This window comes from Danio rerio, chromosome 9 (assembly GCF_052040795.2).
Source record: "Danio rerio strain M-AB ecotype USA chromosome 9, GRCz13ab, whole genome shotgun sequence".
Classification (NCBI taxonomy): Eukaryota; Metazoa; Chordata; class Actinopteri; order Cypriniformes; family Danionidae; genus Danio; species Danio rerio.
In genome coordinates this window covers 55,056,865-55,069,870 of record NC_141029.1, presented here as the reverse complement: position 1 = coordinate 55,069,870, position 13,006 = coordinate 55,056,865, and the positions used below count along the sequence as shown (strand labels likewise).

The 13,006-nt window shown below is 38.8% G+C and overlaps 1 protein-coding gene across 2 annotated transcripts in view; it reads left to right on the top strand.

Annotated features, from left to right (window-relative positions):
* The window catches only part of pfkla (phosphofructokinase, liver a), a 53,940-nt gene that overhangs the window by 34,061 nt on the left and 6,873 nt on the right, over positions 1–13,006 (top strand). Inside the window, exons 14-21 of one of the 2 annotated variants that reach the window (XR_015499935.1) lie at positions 2,061–2,131; positions 2,205–2,292; positions 4,264–4,416; positions 8,689–8,853; positions 8,938–8,999; positions 9,181–9,292; positions 11,040–11,139; positions 12,566–12,855. Coding sequence is in view for 1 of the 2 variants with exons in the window: in XM_087268484.1 (XP_087124610.1) it covers positions 2,061–2,131; positions 2,205–2,292; positions 4,264–4,416; positions 8,689–8,853; positions 8,938–8,999; positions 9,181–9,292; positions 11,040–11,139; positions 12,566–12,671 (857 nt within the window). In the remaining variant the exon portion in view is untranslated. The remainder of the gene's footprint in view (positions 1–2,060; positions 2,132–2,204; positions 2,293–4,263; positions 4,417–8,688; positions 8,854–8,937; positions 9,000–9,180; positions 9,293–11,039; positions 11,140–12,565; positions 12,856–13,006) is intronic. The other variant, XM_087268484.1, reaches the window with a different exon arrangement.

Genomic DNA, 13,006 nt, shown 5'->3' with positions numbered 1-13,006 from the left:
ACCTTGTAAATAATCACCGTTGAGTGAGTGATCGGGATGGGCTTCTTTGAATTCTCTCAGGGAGGGAAAATGAGAAAGCATGCCCCGCTGTACATCTTTGGCAAAGACAGCTTACGCTCCATGGCGCAACACACAGCCGCCGGTTTGTTTACAACAGCTACCTGCCTGGCATACCGCCCTGCTGATAGAAACGTGTGTCGCAAGCTATGACGCAAATCTTCGTTGACAGAAATGTTGAAATTAAATATTCTACACACTTTTACAGCATTGGAAAACGTTAAGATTGTTTGTCCTCCTATAGAAACCATATTAAAAAATATATATATATTTACCTCCCTCATCGTTTTCCATTTTCAAACATTTTTTGAAAAAGTTCCAGGGAGCCACTAGGGCAGCGCTAAAGAGCCGCATGCGGCTCTAGAGCCGCGGGTTGCCGACCCCTGCCTTAGACTGACCTGAGCTGTTTCTCAATATGCGTTCTTTTCTGTACTTGCGTTCTTGTGTCCTCGTGAAACGTCATCAACCGTCGCCAAAGTACTGTTCCAATTCTAAAGTTCACATCTTTCCAAGTACACATGAAATTCCAGGATGTGTACTTGCTCTGCCCATTTGGCCAAGGATGCATGGAGGGTGACTTGTGCGAACTTGCAAAGCTCAGGTATCCCAGAATGCATTGCAGCCTAACCAGCAAGCGCTAATGGCGGAGGAGGAAACCCGCACGATTTTAAAAATACTCCTTTACTGTGTCACAAAATAAAGTTTTGACAGTTTTTCAGGCGAGAATGTAGTTGTTTTTAATTCGAATCGGCAGTTTGTTCACAATAATAGCGCTTCTTTAACGATGTGGCTCGGCTTATGCGGACTCCGTCTCCCAGCCTGCCAGCGGGAGCTCCGTCATCACCTCCCCCGCCAGAGCAGCTTTACTTCGGCCAGGCCATCCCGGACGTACCGCTGGATCTCATCTCTTCATTGTAGTTAAAACATGATATTTAATACATCTTGTGAATATCTAACGGACAGTTTTTGGTCTTATAAATCTATTATTTGTTCTCAGCTGTATTATTTTGGCAGTGTTATTTTGTTACTGTCACAGTTGCAGGTTTGTGCGCTCTTCCGGAGTGTCTGTTTGATCATGTGTGTTTGTTTTGTTTTTGTGGCCCACGTGTATTTGTTTTGGTCTCATGTCATGACAGGTACTCAGCTGGATTGATTGTTCGCCAGCTGATACTCATTATCGTGCCTATATATGTGCTACGTGTTCAGTGTTCGTTGTCAGTTCGTTACGTGTGCTTATGGTGCTTCTTGTCTGTGCTCAGGACCTGAGGAGTTTTTAATGGACCCTGTTTCCTGCCTGATTCCTGCCCTGTTTCTCCAAGTTCTAGCACCGCACTTATTCCTTGCTTTTGTTTTGACTTTGTTAATAAATTATTTGTATCACTCACATTTGGATTCACCAGAACATTATTTACGTGTGACAGTTACCTTTTGTAATTGTCTTTAATTATGTTACCGTGTTGTACGCTCTTTGTCTTTGTTTACCAAATTGTTTGACGTAATCTTAATTTCTTATTGTGTGTATAATTACCATTGTAGTTTAATAAATCTGATAATCAGACACGTGTCTGTGTATAATAACTCATTTTAATTCACATTTTTATGAATATATGTGTACATTTTCTTAAATCTAAAATATAGATTTATAATATTAACATAATATTAATTAAATCATTTTATTGTTAATGTACAGTGAAACTGATGAGTCCATGGTGAGGTTAATGACCTTATAAAGTACACTGCTGTTCCATTTGAAGAAGTACCCGACTTGTGTCCTCGCGTCCTCTTACTATATTAATCATTCTTATGTGTAAAGCTTTTGTCAACTACTTCAGTGTCTCGGAGTCATTCAGAAATTACTATTAAATGCTGGAGACAATGTTAACATTTCAATACAAATACACCTTTTTGCCAAACTATATTCTATGGGCATTAACACTAAAACAGAAAAGCTTAAATGTCCATGAAGATGCAGAAGGTCTGATGTGTTTTCTGTGATGCTGCAGGTGAATGAAGTGTCCTGGAATCAGGTGGCCGGTTGGACAGGTCTGGGTGGCTCTTTGCTGGGAACTAAACGGTTAGTCGCCTTCAGAAATCAATGCAGCTGTTATTTTCGAAAGCCACCTTTTAACACTCTCAGTGTTTTCCAGAACCCTCCCCAGCACCTGCATGGACAAACTGGTGGAAAACCTCAACAAGTTCAGCATCCACTCGCTGCTGGTCATCGGTGGTTTCGAGGTACGCAAATATCATACTTTCGATGCAATGCATGGAATGCTATTTATTTATTTGTACATATTGCTGGAGTATCACAGAAAACTCGACCTGTTAAATCTCGTCCCACGCCACACTAGGAAGTCCTGTTGCATTTTAAGATTGCTTTCAAATCTGTAGTTCGCTTCATTTGGTCCGGACCAAGAGTGATAAATGATACATTGTAGCATTTTCTGCCGTCTTTGGGTCGTTTTCACACCACACTGCTGGCTTTGGTCCGAACCAGTTGAAACAATGCAGTCATCTGACAAAATCCACATCTCTCATTGGCCAGATGTTGTTGAATATAGTTCCTAAACTGCTTATTGATTGGTCAGAATTCACATGCGGGAAAATGCCAGTGAACTCCCGCAAGTAAACAAAACCGGCAGACACAAAATGTCGTTTTTGCTCTGGAGGGACGACTGCGCTGACTGATTGTATCCCTGCTTTAGACAAACTATACATTTCAAGAATGAAGCGTGGCCGTGGCTAGAAAACAGTGTTTAATGCATCGCTCGTCACTTCAGGAGGAGGCGTGAATTAATTTAGCTAAACTGCGACATAGTCATCTTGCGGAATTATTACCAATGATCCATCAGGTAATGTTTTCCCCTCTCTCTCTCTCTCTCTGTTGGTAAAGCGCTGTCAACAAATATGTTTCCTCCATATCCCATAATGCACAGCGCATCAGCCTATGGCAGCTGGATTAGTCCAAAAGGCACAGTACTTTTTGCGATTGGGTCTGTTTTAGTCCGGATCATTCTCATCATCTAGTGTGAAAGCACCCTAAATGATTTATGTCTCATAAGCTAATCTGATTGGAAGAGCGCTGTGATTTGAACTGATTTGAGTTATTTTCCAGGAAAAAATTTTTAAGAGCTATTATGCATTACATAAGGTCATAAGGGCATAATATGCATTTATTCTCCCATATGAATTGTTTTAGTGATTCATTTTCCAAACCCCTACTTATTTAGTGTACGATAAAACACATCAGTAACCACTTGTTGATCAGTCTGGTTGAGTGTGTTAGGGCTCATTCACACCAAATGTATCGAAAACACAAAATGCAGCACTCTTTTAAGAAACGCAGTGTATCACGAGGTCCACATTATGCATTATTATGAACGTGATATAATAACGACAATAACAGACCCATTAGCAATAGGAGAACAACATCTTATGATAAGCACTTGAAGATGCATCATATAACTCATCATATATCTGGACACAGCAACAATGAGCACCTCCTATGCCATGATATAACTGTAAATAAAAAGTTGCCATGCCTACTTTCTAATATAAACAGAAGCTCACTAGATTTGCCCTGCCTCCAAGTTCTTCTGATTGGTCCACTGCCTTTGAGCTGACAGTAATGAGCTGTGCTGCGTGTGAACATCTCTTAACTTGACATGCCCTATAAAAATTGTGGAGCTCACGTGCGCAACACTTCAAACGATCTGAGACGTGCATTAAACGGTCAAACTAGTTCGTCAAGCACTTGATTACATTGAAATACAATAGAAAAGTAATCTGTTGGAGAGGAAAAACGCATTCTGTGTGATCGGCCCTTGAGTATGCAGTAGGTACCGTACATAAAAATGCAGTTTTTATTGTGCCATTATTTTGCAATTCTAAATTTTGGGATAAATATTTGATATGAGGGCAGACATCCTTAGAACCGCCACTGTGTATTAGAGCAGCCATGTTCCTGGAGAACCACCAGCTCTGCACATTTTCCTTGTCTACGTAACTGAACACATTCTGATCATCAGCTCAATAATAGGGACTATATATATAATATATAATATATATAATAGGTGTGACAGGCAAAGAAGACATCCAAAACATGCAGTGCTGGTGGTCCTCCATGAACATGGTCGAGAAACACTATATTAGAGCATGTCTGTGCTGCTCTTTATGATACTTGAGTGTGTTTTTTGTCATGTGCAGGCGTATGAAGGTGTTCTGGAGCTGGTGGAAGCAAGAGGTCGCTATGATGAACTGTGTATTCCCATGTGCATCATCCCTGCCACCATCAGCAACAATGTGCCAGGAACTGAGTTCAGTCTGGGCAGCGATACTGCTGTTAATGCAGCCATGTCTGTAAGTACAGGACACCTAAACATCCATATATACACCCATTTGCTGTTACTATTAGATTGACTATTTGTTACATTAACCCTTATTTAATGTTGGGGATGTTTTCATCCACTCTGGGGTGATTTTGGGTCTTAATTTGGCCACAACTTCCTCTGTGTTTAAGCTAGCAGAATGATTTTTGGTATCAAATCTTGTTTCAAAGCTTTGATTTATTTATTTTTTTTTAAACTCAACGATACACTCTGGGCAAACTTACTACTCTTTCGTTATGTCCAGGATGAAAACATCCACTAAATTAAACTGCTGCAAAAATGCATCAGATGCATTTTTTTTTTTCAAATTGTTTTGCATAAATCTGTTAATCAACCTCAATCCTGATCAAAACTTCTATATTGTTTAGAAAATTACAGGATTTTAACTCTGCAATTGCCAAATTCAAAAATAATGTCACTGATTTGGTGAAAAAACAATTAAAATAATTTATAAGATAAATGATTTTCAAGATAAAAAGTACCTGTGGACTTTTTTTTACCATTTATTAGGGCTGTAACGATACACCAAACCCACGATTCGGTTCGTATCACGATTTTTTTTCCGTGTGGGGTGGGAAAAAAAAGATTTTTAAAACTATTTTTTATTAAATAACATTTGAAAAATCTTTATAATCTAAACATCAAAGAACAATATTAACTATGCAAATTATTAACAATATAAATGGCCATATATAAAATAAATAAATAGCCAAAGCTATATCACTTTTGTTTTTTTTGTAACAAAATACTGTTGAAAAACCAAACAGAACTAAACTCCATTGTGGAGATGGTTCAGGCATGTTGAAAATTCTTTTTCAATCAAGTTCTCTTACATAGAAAAAGTAAATTAAATAGCTACTAGGGATGCTCATTTCGTTAATTTTGCTAACCGACAACCGCCGCTCATTAATCGCTTATTAATGGTTAACTATAGATTACTATTACTATTCATTTTATATTAAACAAATTGACGTGTCTATTTTGTGTCTGACACATTAAATATTGCATTTTAAAATACTAAAATACTGATTTATTTTTATATGTTAGCATATTAATAGCGGAACAGAACAACAGAGCATCTTCACGCACCTGCAGTGTTTAGCACAGAAGAGCAGAATAATCTAAATAAAATGAATAAATAAATAGGACTGCCCTAAATTATTTTCCACTTAAATAATTAACGTATATTACAAAACGAAAACACTGACTGATTCTTTTTAATAACCGGCATAGGCTGTTTTTTTCCAATCATGTTTTTTCTTCCGTCAAATAAATATCGCAGACTTCCTCAAATCGCTCGCACCACGGCAAATATGCCTTTATTTAATGGCTCGCTTATTATTATAATCACAAAACCTTTTACATTTTTAATAGAAATCATTATTTTAAAGATTATGTCTTGCTATATGGTTTCCTCTCTCTCCCTCACGGCTCAAGTGCGCGCTGCGTGATGAAAAGACAACTACAACGTGCGCATATGTTGACTTTTTGTAAACAGTTTTGTTGTTTAAATATGATATTGCATTAATGTGCATACATGCTTTATAAGCTGTAAAATAAAAAGTAAAGCCTATTTGTTGCGTTTATTACGCAGATCCAGTTCAACATCAGCGCTGGTTAAGCATAAACACGTCTGAATCAAACAGCAATATTCTTCTTCCATTTTGCTTCTTTGGCAAATGTGTCTGTAGGCACGGGTTATACGTTATCGTCCCGCAAGTTCAAATTGTTTTGCATAAATCTGTTAATCAACCTCAGTACTAATCAAAACTTCTAAATTGTTTAGAAAATTACAGGACTTTAACTCAGCAATTGCCAAATTAAAAAAAAATGTCACACAAAAAACAATTAAAATAATTTATTTTCAAGATAAAAAGTACCTGTGGACTTTTTTTTTTACCATTTATCAGTTTTGGACATGTGAACGATTAGTAACAACATTGGCTTTGGCTTTCACACCTGTAGATTAAATGTTTTGTTCTGAAACAGGGATTAAAATTGTTACATTGTTGCTCTTTGTTCTTGGAGCGGTTCGCTTTCACACGGCAAAGTTTCTAAACGAACCAAAATAGCTAAAACAAGTCACGTGCGAGTAAACTCTCCTCACATTGGGTAGAGTTTCACACTTTAATTTTCAGAGTCCCGCTCAGCTGTCATGCGTCCTTATTTTAATTTATGACGATGAGCAACAAGACATCATAAGCGAAAATCTGCGCTTTATTTTGAATGGTGACGCCCACAGACATCGTCAGCAGATATAAATCAGAGGTAATACTTTTTTTTTATACACAGCCGTTGGCTAGAATTGTGCATTACAGGCTTTACATTATAGAGAGAAATAACAGATAGAGATATCTGTAGAGCTACACAACAATGGATTTGCTCTTCAGTGTTTGGACTCTCAGTAATGACTTTAAACCACACTGAACTGAGCTACACTAAACTGAACTTAAACACTAAAACTGAACTACCCTGATCCAGTTACTATGACCATTTATGTGAAGCTGCTTTGACACAATATACATTGTAAAAGCGCTAATACAAATAAAGCTGAATTGAATAAACCAAGACTGCAATTAAGTCGATTTTCCTAACGGATAAACAGCTCTCATTAATAGTTAACAAGCTTTCACTCGAGTATTTGACATGAAACGCACATTTACTGGTAGAAATGACATCCCGCCCTACTCATAATTCTCTCTTCATGTAGCCATATATGCCTATAACATAACCATAATACACTGTGATATAGCTTGGTTCTCACTATAATCTATCCGCTTCAGAGTTTGTTTCAATCGAGCCAAGACCCCCTCATTCAGGCCATCTCAGACTGATAGTTTTGGTGCGGATCCGAGCGCAATTGCTGGATTAACATATGCCAAATAAACTGCGCTATCTGGGACAGCACGCCAGGTTCCGGAACAACAGTATAGGTGTGAAAGCACCCTAGTTTGCTGTTGGTGGCTGTTTTTGCTCCATTGACTTGCATTATAACCAGATTTCTATTGCAAAGTCATGACAGCATATAATCATGCATTTTTGATTGTTGCTGGTTTTCCTTGTTAGGAAGAGGTAAAATGTGTCATTTTTACTGTTGATCATTAGTTGGCAGCATTGACCCTTTATGCCGAGTTCAGACTGCATGATTTTAGCCTCGATTTTGACTCCCCGACAAGTTTTGAGAAATCACCGACAAATGCCTGAAATCACAGGCAAATAGTTGCTCGTGCATGCGAGTGACAATCACAGAGCATGAGCTATCAAAGACGCGATATGAGAGAATCCCCGATGCCCGTGAGATATTTGGCATGCTGAACATCTGCAGATGTCAGTGATTCAAACCATGCCTTGTGAAATGAGTTGTGACTGAAAATAACATCGGCGATCACCAACAGCCAATGAGAGAGCAGCATTCATTTGTGTGTGCGTGTGTACCTGCAGGCCAGCGGGAGGTTGAGTTAGAAGTTTAAAGCGCTCATTTTAGGTTTATTTTTAGACCCAAGAAATGAAGGAAAAACTAGTGGAGGTTTGACAGGAGCACCCGTGTCTGTTTGACGGTTCATACAGAAAGTTAAAAAAGAAAGTTGAGGAGAAATGGCTAATTCCCTTCAATCCCAGGTGAGCAAATATGTACATTTTCTACTCCTTTAAAGGCTTCTTTCTTGTTATGTAGTTAATAACAAAAGATATACTACGTGTTTTTGGCTGTGAGGCGTAGTTTGGACAAAGTTGTCGGCAATTCTTCCTATAGTAAAGTCTTGCAATGTGAAAGCCCCTGTCGGCGATCCATCATGCAGTGTAAACAAAGCAGCGACGAAACGCTAGCCCAGATAGTCATGCAGTGTGAAAACGTGTGTGTGTGTCTGTTTGTGTGTGTGAGAGAGTGACCTTTACGCACTTACCTTGATGCATCTGAGAAAATCAAAATGTACATCTCACCTCTCAGAACTACATGGAGTAAACAAAAACAAAGACTTTATTTATCCACCGGCTGCCTATTGATGTTGAGAAGTATGGACGGCCTCTGTGTGAACCACAAAAAAATCATTTGATTGAAGTAAAGTGTCTTTTTCTGCTTTTTAATGTAATAGGTTTTAAAATGGCTTTACGCATCAGTGCACACACACACACACACCTGCCAAATCTTATCTTCTTCACTCCACCAGCTATAAATCTAGATTTAGAGCCGTGGATAATGTTTGTGCAGTTGTAGGCCTGAAGTGTGTGTGTTGTTTTTCTCCAGAGCTGTGATAAGATCAAGCAGTCAGCCTCGGGAACCAAGAGGAGAGTGTTCGTAGTGGAGACTATGGGTGGATATTGTGGTTATCTGGCAACCACCACTAGCATTGCTGTCGGTGCGGATGCTGCGTACATATTTGAAGATCCTTTTAACATCCATGACCTCACGGTTAGACTGAACACGTGATTATTACTGTGTTATTTTACTTGTTTTTTTTTCTTGCATATGAATAACATTTTGTTTTGTTTTTAGACCAATGTGGTGCATTTGACAGAGAAAATGAAGAAGGACATTCAGAGAGGGCTGGTGCTGAGGTCATTCTGTTTTTCATGATAAAACTAAACAGTCAACTCAATCAGGCCTCAGACAGTTTCTTCTGAGAAAACAAACACCTGATCTACTTTATTCTGCTTATTATGTGCTTGTTTACACCTGCTCACTGATTGTGATACTTTACTCTCTTATGCTTAAGAGTGACTGTAAGTGTGTTTTCAGGAACGAGAAGTGTCATGAGCACTACACCACTGATTTCATCCATAAGCTTTACTCCGCCGAGGGGAAAGGTGTGTTTGACTGCAGAGTTAATATCCTGGGACATCTGCAGCAGGTACACACACACACAGACAAGGCTTATGAAATGAAACTTCATAAGTGAAATATGAATAGTTACAGATGACTGTTGATCATGTTGTTCTCTTTCCAAAAAAAAATAAATCACGACTTGAGAGATATGACTGTGAGCCTATAAGTATAGTCAGAATGAGCCTATAATTCTAGCTATAAAATAAAACATCCATCTGTTGTTTTTTTATATTTATAATGCTTCGTTCACACCAGACGCGTAACGCACGTCAAGCGCGAGTGATTTACATGTTAAGTCAATGCAAACGCGCGAATCACTTGAGCTCAAAAATCTGAACTTCAGCGTATATTCGCGCTGCGTTAACAAATCAGAAGCTTGCTCTTATTGGGGCGTGATTGTGACGTAGAACCTGTTGATGTTGTCCCAGGGGAAATCCTCCAGCCGACACCGACAACAGTTCATCAAACTCGGCTGGGCTCAGTCTGAAGCACCGCTAAAAGCCTCCGTCATCCAGGTTCAGTTTCTGGAGGAGTTTATGAGCTCACAGAGCTGGATGCACCTCTGAAAGGATGTAGTGGACTCAGACACGACCCTAAACATATTGACACTGTTTTTCAGTCTTCATAAAGCACATAAACACTGTTATTTTCTTCATAAAATCCAAAATAGCCATTTAGCTATGAAGCTAGAGTCACCGGGCAGACAGAAGCCCTGCTCATCACGCGAATCCGCGTCTGTTCTGAAGTGAATTTGACACGCGAATGAAGCGAGTAACCTCAAATGTTCACGCGGCTATTTACGCGCGAATAGCGCGATTTATCCACGCGTTCCGCGTCTGGTGTAAACACAGCATAACATGATATACAGGGCAGCACAGTTGCTCAGTGGTTAGCACTGTCACCTCACAGCAAGAAGGTCGCTGATTTGAGCCCAGTTGGCGTTTCTGTGTGGAGTTTGCATGTTCTCCCCGTTGGGTTTCCTCCGGGTGCTCCTGTTTCCCCCACAGTCCAAACACTTGCGTTATAGGGGAAACTGATGAACTAAACAGGCCATAGTATATGAGTGTGTGAATGTGAGTGTGCATGGGTATTTAACAGTACTGGGAAGGGTGTCCGCTGCGTAAAAAAAAATGCCGGAATAGTTGGCGGTTCATTCCACTGTGGCGACCCTTGCTAAATAAGGGACTAAGCCAAAAGATAATGAATAAATGAACATGATATAAAGTAGATCAGTCAAGCAAGAGTGATGTATTCCTGAATGTCAGTAAATGTTTTTATTGAATTACTGATAGAACTACTATTATTTCAGCAAACTAAATCTACAGAAATACATTTAGACACGTCATTTTTTGTTTTGTTTGTTTTTTAGAGAGCCAATGCAGAACATTTGTGCATCTCAGAGCACTGGTTCCTTCCTGAATGAACCTTTTTTTAACAACTCACCTGAGTCAATGATTAAAGAATCATTTGCTTTGTTTCTAAACGAATCAGCAGTTTTGAACTAGTTGCTTGAGTGAATGATTCAATGACTCAATCGTTCAAACTTGAGGAGGCTTCCGCCACCTACTGGAGTTATAGGGTCTTATTTATTTACCAATGACAGGCCAAAACCATTCAATAAAAGTAAAATGAACAGAAAAAAAAGTAATCAATGATGCAAACTTCATTAAACATGAGACACAATCTAATTCAGCAATAAAGCAGGTGTATAAATCCAATAGTGTCATTATTAGAGTCAGATCAGCAGCTCTGTGTTGTTTATTTGTTATTAGGGTGGAGTTCCTACTCCCTTTGACAGAAACTATGGGACTAAACTGGGTGTTCGAGCTGTACAGTGGCTGACAGAGAAGATGAACGACAGCTTCAGACAAGGTGAGAGGTTTACAGGCTTAAAACTCAACATAACCATCTTGAACAGCTTACAGAAAGCAATACCTACTAAATTAACAGTCACACTTTATTTAATGCTCAATTCACACTAATAACAAACCATTACTCAAATTTTTTAACCCCATAAACTACTAATTAGAGGCTTATTAATAGTTAGTACGGTAGTTTAGGTATTGGGTAAGATTAGGGATGTAGGAGCATATATCGGCACTGGTGGGAAGTGTGCATTGCCACGAGGCCGCATATACAGCCATAACGGACTGCTACTTGTGTGATATTGCGTTTATACAACAGTTTGACGGCATAATTGTGTATATAAAAAACAAAATCAATCATGAAGAGTCTCAAATCCTTTTGTATGAGGAACTACTTTCTTCTACATTGAATTCAAATCATAAGCTGACAGTTAAACAGCTGAGTAAGCATCTTTTAAACTTTAGATCTGTAGTGTCTGCTTTTTGTTGGCTGTATGTGGGCGGAGTAATACACAAATGGTAAAGAGGCTGTAAAGCAGGTCGCACACCAGAAGTGCCGCGGCGCGCCGCGCAGCGCCACGCAGCGCCATGTATTTTAGAATTCTAAACATTGGTTTCTATCAGGATACACACACCGGCGCCGCAAGTCGGCGGCTGTCGGCGGCGCTCGGCGACGGCTCAGGACGCAGTTCATTTTTCAGCCGCGCCACAGAGCGCCATCTGATTAGTTTCATGTTAAATATCATTCGAATGTGCGCGTCTGGTGTGCGATACTTTAAACTGTCATGTACGCGCCGTGTCGCGGCGCCGAGCGGCGCTTCTGGTGTGCGACCTGCTTAAGGGTGCTGATATTACTTAAATATATCACGGCTATCAGCCAGTCAGATTCAAGAACCAGACAGAACTGTTGTATAAAGTATAATATCATACTTTATACGTAATAAACACTTAATATCATAATAATAGGCAGGTAAAAAGCCTGTAGTAAATATTGTGAGTTGTTACTTAAACTAAAGTGTTACCACGTTTATATACGCTTTTTAATTATGGGTGCACTTTGCCAAAAAACAAAATTGAAATTGTAATAATTATTTATTATTGTGTTTAATTAATTAATAAATTAATATAAAAAGTAATTTTGTAAGACTTCTTGTACATTTATCTTGATATTTTATACAGATTTTTTAAAACACAAGCCAATAAAATGACTACATTTCATTGACAGTGAACGAGTCGAGAGGCGTCGTTTTACCAGTAGTACCATGACAGCACAGTTGGACATTGACATGTCGTGTTGTTGCGATATTTGAGCAGACTTTTATGGCTGATAATTTCCCCTAGTTTTCATGTTTTGACTAATATAAATCATTCAGATGGAGATGTTGTTTTCCTTTAGTCACATGGCGGAATTAATTTGTGTGTGTGTCAATCAGGTCGTGTGTTTGCGAACACTCCTGACACAGCCTGTGTGGTGGGCCTGTATAAGAAGGCTATGACCTTCAGTCCCGTCACTGAGCTGAAGGAACAGACCGACTTTGAGTGAGTGACCCTTACAGTTACACACACACACACACACACACACACACAACATGATTATTGTTCACACAAGTATATTTCATGCATGTGAAGTTATGTAATAAATTGCTATTCAGTAGCCTCTAGTCCCATCATGCTACAACAAACAAAACACAATAAATACAACATATAATGTAGTTATTCATTTGTTTTTCATAGGCATACTGCTTCACATCCTAATAATTCAAATTGATTTTATGTTATTTCAATTTTTTTTATTTAATTGTTTAAGTTTTATGGTTAAAATTTCTGTACACATGAATAAACGTAGTGTTATTTTAGTAACATATATAAGTTAT